At 39.4% G+C, this 11366-nt stretch overlaps 1 protein-coding gene across 1 annotated transcript in view; it reads left to right on the top strand.

Moving 5' to 3' along the window:
* Window positions 1-342: 342 nt before the first annotated feature.
* APBB1IP (amyloid beta (A4) precursor protein-binding, family B, member 1 interacting protein) overlaps window positions 343-11366 on the top strand; it is a 49898-nt gene continuing 38874 nt past the window's right edge. Inside the window, exons 1-3 of the mRNA XM_009329120.1 lie at window positions 343-416; window positions 3697-3784; window positions 5626-5915. Of these exons, the coding sequence (XP_009327395.1) occupies window positions 345-416; window positions 3697-3784; window positions 5626-5915 (450 nt within the window). The 5' untranslated portion in view covers window positions 343-344. The remainder of the gene's footprint in view (window positions 417-3696; window positions 3785-5625; window positions 5916-11366) is intronic.

Here is an 11366-nt window from a genome sequence, read left to right as displayed (position 1 = left end):
CCCTCTCCATCTCTCATTAGCTACATTTCTTTGACGTTTAAGATACAACCATGGTTTATTAGCTAGTGACTTCCTATGAAATGTAAATAATACAAGGAGGTTGTTGGAACTCCTAATGAGTGTAGAGCCCAAGTGTGTGTTTAAGCATATACAGGATTGAGATTCTGATCTGTTAGTAGTTATTTCTAAACTATGGATAGAGGTTTTTGCAAGTCATGAACAGTTGTTTCAAAGTTAATTGGGAACACAATATAAAAGAACGTTGCATATCCTCTGTTTTTGGCCGTTGCTGGCTTTGAAATGAACTTGTGATGATTCCTTGTCTGTGGATTTTTTTCTTTCAGATGGAGCAAACATGTGATGATATAGATGAAATGTTCAGCAATTTACTTGGGGAGATGGACATGCTGACCCAGGTAAATAATTCTTTTTTTTCATGAAGATTAGAAAAATAGCTATTATGTGTTAGAGAAAAGAGGCAACTTTTCTATGTTTTTCATGTACCTCCTCTCTGAATAAATACCAATACATTGTTTTGAAAAACCTTCAACTAAATTTCTCTGCTTGACATTTAAAACAAGTGGACTGAAGAATAAGGTAATATCAGTGCAGGCTAGATTGTTAAAGAGAGTTAACTGCTTATGAAAGATGCTTTCTCCAAAAAAACAAATAAGCAATTTAAATTCCTCTGGACTCGATCCCAAGAAATTGAAAGATTCTGTCAAAACAGGAAGAGTTTGAGTCAGAAATTTCAGGTTTGAGTGCTTTGCATACATGGGTAAATGGGATGTAGCCTGAGTGTCAAATGTAAACTGTGGAAATGAAAGCAACATTTTGAATATGTGCGTAAGAGTAATCTTTAGATATGGCAAAATACTAAGTTACAGCTAGGGTGGCATTCAAGAATTTATAGAGACATTATTGCCAGTGCAGAATACACTTTTGAGAGGAAACTATAAAACAGCATGAGCCTATTTCTAAACCTATAGTCATGGAATACGTCCTGCAAAACCTGATGAAAGGAGCAATTTTATTTTTAACAAAAACCCATAAAGTCAATAAATTTGTTGTATTTTAATAAATGCATGCTTGAAAACACTTAAGCTGTCATCTTGGATTCTGTGTGAGTTTGATTGCTTACAGCCTCTGTTTTGAAGGGTCTTTACTCCTGGTGAGTCCCAGTGCTTGCCAAATTAAATACCAATAATTCTGAGCCACAGAATAGGAATTATGCTTAAACTGTGTGAAAGCCAAGATTTCACATGATGTTCTTAGCTGTCAAATCACAATACTTAGCCCCTTGGTAGCCTTTCCGCTTTTTAAGGGCTTTTTATAACCATGCATATTTATTTTATATATATATATATGTATAAAAAGAGGGGTTTTTTTAGGGTAATTTCATTTCATTATTATACCTTGAAAATTAACAAAAGACTGCTTGTGATAAATTTTACCTCCTCAGATTGGACACAGCACTGTTATAAGTGCAAGTGATGGGAAGAGAGTAAGAGAGCGAGCCTCTTCTCTTTCCGCTCATCGGTGCAGTACTGGGTGTGATGGGACATGTTCCTGAGATGGAGACTGACTCCTCCTCCTCTCTAAACTGCTGGCATCACCTCTTGCCTGCACATTGTATGGGAGAAGGAGACAGGCATGTGTGAAAGCCTGAAGACTTTCAGTTAACAGACTTGCATCTGTTAATTCCTTTAGACTCTTAATTTCCAAAATGAGACTGTAGATAGTTTTTCACCCTTTTTCACCAATCTGTTTGTCTGTTCCTAAAGTAAGCGTAAATGATAGAAGCACACAGAGATGCCTTCACATTGCATAACAAGGCTGAAAAATAAATGCACATTCAGAACTGGGCTTTTCTGCTATTTCTATGTACTTCATTTTAAACTTTTTTTAGCATTTTGATTGTTTTCTCTTTAATTTCCCTTTGCATATACTTTCATTTTTTCCCCTGCACTTTTATGGTCATTGTGAGATGTTACAACTTCTTGTTAGATTAGTAATGAAAATATTTCCTTTATGCTCTTACAGTCTGTTTCATCAATACATTTTGTGCCTTCCCTGTTTCTCTTTTTTTTTTTTCCTCGGGCACTGTAAAACTATTTCATGTGCTTCATCTCTCCCTCTTCCCCTATTTATACCGTGTCTATTTTTATGAGAGTGAGTATTAACACAGAAACAGTGTTTAAAGTTATCACTGCTTTGGTTTCCAACTCTGTATAACTTCAGAAGAAATCAACGTGTCCTGGTGGGAAATAGGTGAAAGGAGCTGCCAAGAAAAACATTTGCATTAATTTTCATGGAAAATGTCTGTCAGTTTCAGCCAACTCTAAGAAATGTAAATGCCTCTGGTACAAACAGAGTATGAGCACCACTAGGCAAACCTCACAGGGATGTATGAACAAGGGTATGGCTTGTGGGATATATGAAGTAATCCTTCCATTCTGTGCAGCGTTGGTAAGACCTCAACAGGGCAACTGTGTCCAGTGTTAGCACTGCATTTTGAGAAGGATGGTCAACTGGAGAAAATCCAGAGGAAAGCAATGGGAATGATGAGAAGGAAAAGAAACATGACCTATAAGAAAAGATTTCACGAGGTTGTTTAGTCTAGAGGAGACTGATAATCTTAAAATGCATAAAAGGCAGCATCAGAGCAGAAAGAAGTACTTGGTTCCTCATGTCCATGGAGAGTAGGACAACAGTGAATGGTGTTGAGCTGTAGGAAAGGGAAGTTTAGGATGAGCATCACAAGAAAGGTGTGGTGGCAGGAATAGTGATCTCAATAGTGAAGCAGTGGAACAGATTGCCAGAGGGGATGATTTATCTAATAGGAAGCTTTTTGAATCAGGTTAGGTATACATTTTTCAGGTATGACCCAGCTATAACTTAGAACAGGTGCATGGTCTAGACAGACCATTGAAATTCTTTCCAGTCTTGTCTACAGTGTTTGCTTATTAGAGCTATCACCTTCCTCACTGTGGAAGGGAGAATTTATTTTTTTCTGTCTCCACTGTATGCACTTTTCCTAACTTGTGAAGCACTGGTTCCCTGCCTGCTTCCTAAACAACAAGCCACAAACTAGGAATTCTCTATTTAACTATGCAGATTTGCAGTTTACATTGCAAACAGCAGCTTGTTTTGTTGTTTGTTGTGTTTGGTTGGTTTTTTTTTTTCCAAACAGCATGAGAAAGGAACAGCTATGTTACATTTATATTAGTAAATAAAACACTCTGGAGTCAATGGCACTGCATAGCTCAAATGTGTACACAACTAAACTCTTTCAACACCCTCCCCCTGTCCCCCTTCAAAAAAACCACCAAAAACTAAAAATGAGTTTGGCTTTATCCACTGTCTTTATTAGAAACAGCCCTAGCCTCTGCTGTTCCCCACACCAAGCCTGGGTGTTGCCTGACAAGAGTTGCAGTTGGCATGAGTCAACATTGTATTGAGAGGCATGCAAACCATGAAACACTTGGCATGATTGTGAAACAGTGCTTGAACCCTTATCCTGGCCCTATTTAGTTTACCAGTCTAAGCGTAATCCCAGAAACTAGGGTGTGTCATTCTGTCCCTTGAAGAAGAATCGATTTTATTAGACAAATTCAGGTAATTGATTTACAAATGTTAATGTCTGTAATAGTGATTATGTCATCAGATACCTGTTTTTTTCTTCTACCATAACAGAGTTTAGGAGTGGAGACTGTACAACCTCCATCCCCCAAAGTGTCCAACAATGAATTTAGCTTTACAGTTGGTTTTAAAGATTTAAACGGTAAGTAGCTGAATGGACTCTTTTCATGCTATTTATGCTTATTGAAAATACCTCACAGCAACAGATGAGAAGAAAAACTTCAAACACCCTTGATCAAAAAAAACGCAAACAACCCAAACCAAAAAAAATCGGTTTTGCTAGAGGGGGAGGTATATTTGTGTGTATCAATTTAGGAAACTTCAAAGGGGCCAAATTTTTTTTAAAGGGACATTGCTCAATCTTATATAGGAGTCAGACTTTTTAAGATTTCTGAATGTAGAGGAAAACAAAAATGAGAAGTCCCCCAAATTACTTTCTAAAATGCAACCTTTTTTAGATTTAACTTAATAGAAGACCAAGTTCCTCAGTGTGAGGTCAGAGATGCATAAGCATTTTTGTCCAGTGGAAGTATCAACTTCAACTGCTTCTACTTTACATTGCTTGTTCTTATTCTGGTTTGCACTGTCGTTTTTGCATGTGCAGCTGCTTGTTAAGGCTGTATGATGAACCAAATGAGGGAATTTATCTGAGTTTAAAAAAAGAACCCTCCCTTTGGTTTTGTTTGTGTTTTGGTTTTTTTTTTTTCTTTTTACTGGGGGCTGGTTGTTTGCATTTGCCTGAGTTGGTTTTAACCTGTGTTTTTGTCCCAGAATCAGTTCACTATTAAGCTACCTAATGCCTCTACCAGCAGAATGGGTAGAGGTATGTAAATAGAGAGGATCATAAGCCAACTTTCCCACTGAAAAGAAAAGCTTATGAAAATACTCTGTTAGCATAACAGGTAAAGCAGAGTAAACTGAGATGGTCTAGTGACATGTTCACACTTAGTCTGATGAATGATCTATTCTTTGTTGGACTATATCAGCATTTTTGAGTATCTAGTTCAGCGCTCTCCACCCCTTTCCAAAATCCCACTTAAAGCTTTCCCAATTTGTGATTTTTTTTTTTTTTTAACTAGACTCTTCAAAGAGATTTAAACCACTGAATCTTTTGGTTCTTAAAGAACCCTTCTCTTCTAGAAATCTAAATCATCCTACAGGATATTATTCCACAGGATCTCTTATACCATGGCTAGTTCAAACAACCAAAGAAGAAATTGTGTATGAAGTTCCAGTATAGGATTTTATCTTATACTCTGACAGAGTAGAAGACAGAAAGCAAAAGTTAACAGTATGTCTATCTGGTTGATAAGATGCTTTTGAAAAGAGACTGTCTTGTTTGTTCTTTGCTTAAAGGATTCTCAAAACCCTGCATATTGCATGAGGTATGTCACAGATGTTGATCACACAATTACTGATGTGCTACAAATGATATCGTACCAGGCACAATTTCTTGTGTCTTAGAACTCTCTGATTCTGCTTCACATTAATTTTAGAGTTGTAGAATTGTAGTAATATATGAAGATATTCTTGATCTATGCCTCAGTTTCACGCTTTGTTGTGTGCTATACCAAAACTTGCTAGGCATTTATGTATGTACTTAAGATAAGTAAATAGCCTAATGGGAGCTAATGGAATTTCTTGCATCCATATCACTAAGCATGTGCCCAGAAACCTTGCTGGATCAGGGCCAGGTTTCATAACATCATAAGGGCCCGAGACTGTATCACTGAAAGTGAAGCTTTCTGTCCTGTTTAATTTGTATTCATAGAGTTCCTTGTACTCTGAACTTCAGTATGACCAGATTAATGGCTATTCCTAAAACACGTTTGTTTTCTTGAACCCATTTAAAATGTTGTTTCCTTTCCCATAACCCTTATATCTTACAGTAACCATGTCTTCTGCAATTTAATCTCCACTGAACTGGAAACAGAGTGTTTTGCATTGCACTCTCTCTGACACATTTTGTGGTTTTCTTTACAGAATCCCTAAGTGCCCTAGAGGACAAAGACCTGGATGCTTTAATGGCTGATCTTGTAGCAGACTTAAATGATGTTGAACAGAGAACTTTACAAGCCCAGAAAACTTCTGGCAACCAGCAAAGTACAGTCACTCAGCCTTCAACAGGCTTGGATAGTGACATTTATTCTAAATCAAGTCCCTATGTTACCATTACCGGACGGTTTGAGGATGACTTGCCCCCTCCACCTCCAGACCCTGATTTAGACCTTCCACCACCACCACCACCACCTCCTCCTGAGCCACTCACACAGGTAAGCCTGGGTGGAACCTTGTTCTAAGCGTTCAATAGATCTTGTAATTTTGCAAGTGGTATTTCGCATTGGAACAACAGTGGATATTCCAGGTAGAAACATCTTGGGAAGGTTCTGCAATGATGAAACATGCGTGAACTGTAGAGTGAGAGTTTTCTATTAGTGTGGGCTCAGCAGTTTCTGCCTGTTCCTTGACCTATTGCCCATTCCTTCGCCTTTCTAATCATCATTTTGATAGCCCAATAAGTCATTGCAAATGGTTTACTGTAACGGAAAACTTGTCACGGAATTTTTTTAATAAGTGCTGATCAGTTAATACCTTCTCATAGAGAACTTGGCTTTGGCATCAGTGCAACACATGGCTAAAGATCCCACCATTTTGTGAAGATGTCACTGTGTTTGTTCATGGCAGTCTGTGCTATTGGTACTGATGAGACGGTTCTGTAGATGTTTCCCAGATCCATCCCTGGCCTAACTGATTTCTTGCAATAGGAAAAGCTGTTCAGCTCTGTAAAACTCAACGTTTGCTAGGAGACTGTGTGTAAGGCTGAGCACAAGAAGTACCTCTCCTAATCCCAACACAGAATCACTCTGTTCTTCTTGGTCTTGTCTTTGAAGGGAAGTATTGAAGGCCATCTGCGATATGGGACAAATGCTCTTTACTTAGGAGGTGTGGAAGTTATCAGTAGGTACTATTTATAAACAATTGGCTTACCTGTACACTAAAATTTCAGACTTACCACAACCTCCTCGATGTTTGTGTTTCTTGCAGAGCTGTTTTAACAACTGAAATCAAACATGATATTTCTAGTAGAAGCATTAGAAGTTCATTTCTTTGACATGAGGTTGTGGAGAGGGAGATAATGTAAGAATTCTGTCCTGTCACAGCCCTGTGGGGAGAGTACGTGCATTAGAAGAGTGATGCAGCCCAAAAAACATGAATCTGAAATCATGAAAGATCTAAAAGTATCTCTTTTGGTATTCATACACATAATAACTATGACAGAGAGAAGATAATTACATGTAGGGAATGGAAAGATTTTAAGGAACGTGAAAAGTGCTCTGTCAGCCTGTGTAGAACTGTACCGGTCAGTTTTGCTTAAAACCATGGGCAATTCATTGCAGTTTAAAAGTCCATGGAAACTGAATATGAAGCACCTCAACATCACTGCTGCCTCTGTGTTTAGCATCATACAGCAAACATATTTAGCAAAAGGAACAGAAAATTTGGTAGGAAGAGGACCTTTCTGATTGTTCAAAAAGTGATTCACTGGATAAAGCTCCATTTGCTGCATAGGACCTTTCAGTGCTGTTTGAAGAGTGAAAGTCGTAAACAAGTGGGAGGAACTTTGCCATTTTTCTGTATCTCAAAGATAATAGTTAACTTCCTATCTTAAAGGAATATCAGCATTTGCAAAAACAGCAGCTAGACACCTTCAGAAGCTGAAGTCTTTTATTTAACTAGTATAATTGATATAGAAAATATGCTATCAAGATAAGTTCTATCCATTGTTCTACAAACATCTTGATTTAGACTCATGACCTTTAAGGAAGTACCAAGCTTCTAAATAGTCTGGTTTGGAAGCTGAGGAAATATGGTTTGGAAGGGTAGTTGGTTAGGTGGGCTGAGATTGGCCAAACTGCCAGACTCAAGGGGTAGTAATCAATGGTATGCTGGCTGGTAACAAGTGGGTTCAACACTGGGGCTTGTATTCTTTAACATTTTCCTCTGTGACCTCAGTGATGACATAAAAAATCATCTGCAGATGGGCTGAAGATGCTTTTAATTAAGGGCACTGACTGACAAGGTGAATGGCAGAACTTCAGTGCAGGGGGACCTTGAGAAACATGAGGACTGGGTCAGCAAAACCCTCAGAAACCCAGCAAGGTACAAGATCCTGCACCCGGGGTGGAATAGCCCCATGCATTTGTACAGTTTGGGAGGTGACAGGCTGAGCAGCAGCCCTGCTGAAAAGGAGATGGCATCCTGGTGGATGCCACATTGAGTAAGACCCATGAGTGTAAGGCCATCTCAATATGGGAAACTTGTCTGTGTTGGGAGGAGCATGGCCAGCAGGCTGAGGGAGCCATTATTCCTTTCTCCTGGCACTGGTGAGGCCACACCTGGAATACTGCACCCCATTCTGGATGTGGAGATACTGGAGAGTGTCCAAAAGAGAGCTACTGGGATGGCCAGGGGCATGGAGTGATCAGGGGCCAGTGAGGACAGGCTGAGGGAGCTGGGCTTCTTTAGGCTGGGGAGTGATCTAATGACAGCCTAAAAATACCTGAAGGGTAGCTACAAAGCTGGTGGAGCCAAATTCTTCCATGGTGGTGTTAGGTCATATAACGGGGCGACAGCTACATGTTGTAGCTTTGTAGTTTTGGGCAGGACATTAGGAAAACATCTTCCATTTCAGGTGGTGGTGTAGCACTGGAACAGGTGACCCAGAGAGATCACATATTTTACTTCTTTGGAGGTTTTCCAAACTTTGCCAGGCAAAATCATGGCTGACCTGATCTGGTGTTGGTGATAGTCCTGCTTTGGGCAGGGAGCCAGACTACGGACCTCCAGACTTCTCTTCCAACCAGCAATTTTATGATGCTGTGATGTAAAGCTTGCTGAAATCAACAGTGCTGCACAATTCATTCCCTTGAGTCTTGTACTGAGCTAATTCTCTATTAGCTGGCATCCTGCATTACCTGAGGGTCAAACAAGATTTCAGAGCAGAAAGAGGATATACTTGCTAAACACAATTGGAATTCTATATGCAAAAATGTAGCTGGAAGTCACTTCTGTCTCCCTCAATTAAAGTGTTCGTCTGAGATTATGTGCTGAGTTAAATCTCTAGCAGTGTTTTCTGGTCTCTTTCCAGATACAGGAAGAGGGCAGAGAAGGATGGGAACAGGAGGTAGAGGCATTTCTAAGGAATCTGTCTGCAGTAGTTGATTTCCTCATTAAGGCACTGGTTCTGCTTTCTCCTGCAGCCCTTGCCTCATTTTCTGATACAGGCTGTATTCAAATACTGATGACATACCCATTGTGTGGCTTACTGTCTACAAAATTGCCTATAGGGCTATTACACAAGTTGCAGTGTGAATGATGTAGGTAATAACCATTTAAAATTAATATGGAAAGAACTGATTTCAAATTAGTATTTACTGTTTTGGTTAGTATTTGCTTTGACATGACATTTCTGCTCAGTAGAATGAATTGCAGCTGTAAATGGAATGTATTTTGTTTCATCAAAATCTATGTTCCTGTTAGCCAGGATTCTTGATAAGTGATTCTTGAGCCAATCAAGGCTGATGTTTTGTTTAACACTTCTGGTTGTCTGTAGTCAAATAAGAATAGTGTTAATTATTCCCAATGCACCTGTGATACTAAGTCTCTATTCTCTAACCTTTAAGTGTGCCAAAATTAAGAAGTACAGCCTTTCTTTCAGGGAAGCATAGAGCTGTCTCATAGGTTTCCATCAACTCTGATGTTTCTTTCTAAAACTGTCCTTAAGCTAAATAAGACTTGTACATTTTCTATGACATTATCTGGATGACTTCTATGTGCTTCTGTTTGAAGATCCAGAAAACATGGTGATGATACTGTAGTGGGAAAACAAACTTTTTTGCCTGTCAAAGCATTTCTTCAACAGTGCTAAAATTTTGCATCTGATAGCTTATTTACTTTGCATCACTTCCTTTTTCTACATGAAGGCAGACAAAGGTTATGAAAACATGAAGGTACAACGTGTGAACTCTGTTCAACACAGGTTGCATACAGGTGAAGCCTGAGTTATACCTGCCTAAAATTTTCAGCAGAAAGCCTGCCCGCACCACAGTCAACCACTTTGGTTAAGATGCTTTTCCTGCTTCCTGCAGGGAGGTGTTTTGAGATGGTAAGGAGAGTGCCATAGTGTGAGAGGCTGCATGATCTTCCCTCTGTAGAACAGTCAGCCTTACTGCGAAAGCCACTTTTGTCCAACAGCATCCGTTCAATTACAGAAGCTATTTCTGGATTCTCAAAGTTAAGCATCTCTGAGCTGTAGCAATGCAAATTTCCATACCTGTGGAGAAAAAAAAAAGACATTTTTTAATTGATTGCCTGGTATTTGGAGAATTTGACAACAGCAAACATGCTTGAAGCCATCTCTTTCAGGTTGCACACCTCACCTTGTATTTTTGACATCCTAAAGGATGCTGCTAGTATCCAGGGGAAGCAGTGATAAAACAAAAGATGTTTAGTTCAGCGAGAGGGACGTCAGTCAGCAGTACTTTAGTTATGGTTGAACCTGCCTCAAAGCTTGGGATGAATAAGATAACCTTCTTAGCTCTTTTTTTTGCTAATATTCTATGATATCTCTGTAAGAAGGAAGTGGTGGCAGTGCTTAGTTAGGCCTGGTTCCTTGCAAGTGCATCTCCCATGAGTTATAGCCATCCTGGGTTTCTCTTAGTCTGAAGACCACTAAAATTACAACTTTAGGGTAGAAAACGGAGGCTGAAGGTAACACACGGAAAAATCTTGTGTGGAAGCAGGGCAGGAAGTTTCTCCCACAGTCATTGACTGGAAGTTGGGTGTGCGTGTGACTACCGTAGCACAAAATCTTACCCCTTTAAAACAAAGGAAACTGCGAAAGAGAGAGAGCGCAACAGGGACAGTAAAAATCAGCAAAGAGGCAAGAAAGCAAAGACAAGACAGTTTTCAATAGGGGGAGCAGGGATTTAAAGTTGGAAAGAAACCAAACCCTCCAGTAGTACTAACAGTCCAAGGCAGCCCCAGGAACCACAGTTACTTGCTGTCCAAAATGTACTCTTCCAACTCTGTATGTGACTGGGGGAGACTACTGGAAGATAGATAGCAAAAAAGAAACGGTCATATCTATACACCAGTCACAGAGGCAACAGTAGGCACTGGCATCTGGTATGTATACCTAAAACTCTCAGCAGCTGGGGATTCAGAGTCTTCTTGGATCACAAACCTCACCGATATTAAGAAAGAGGCATGATATTGATACAGCTGCTTTGTAAAAGAAGAGCCGGGTGGTACTGAGATTTTTAGGAATCTCACTGTGGTGTTCAGCAAAAACTGGAATGAACTTGAGTGCTCTGTCTAACTGTGTCTGTGTTAATATAAATAGGTCCATTACTAGAATAAAAAGCCATGATATCATCCAATTTAAGGAGGTGTTCCTCTCAATAAGTATGCGTGCAGTAAGAGCTCATATGTGGCAAGTGAAAGAATTCAAGTAAATTAATGTACTTAACAGAAAATGTAAAATTCTAAGTGGTATAATTGCAAGCCAAGTTTTCAGTAAGATCCTAAAAACTCTAGTTCTCTTAACCCTATTGAGAGGCGAGTTTTCTTCCAAGTGGCTGCATCCACATGGCTGTTTCATTTGGGCTAGATCTTCCTTCATCTTCTCTTTTGTATCAGCTGTAACCCATATGGAAACATAG

This window comes from Pygoscelis adeliae, unplaced genomic scaffold, assembly GCF_000699105.1.
Source record: "Pygoscelis adeliae isolate BGI_AS28 unplaced genomic scaffold, ASM69910v1 Scaffold427, whole genome shotgun sequence".
In the NCBI taxonomy this organism is placed as follows: Eukaryota; Metazoa; Chordata; class Aves; order Sphenisciformes; family Spheniscidae; genus Pygoscelis; species Pygoscelis adeliae.
The sequence above is the reverse complement of the archived record's forward strand: the minus strand, read 5'-3'. Positions and strand labels throughout refer to the sequence as shown.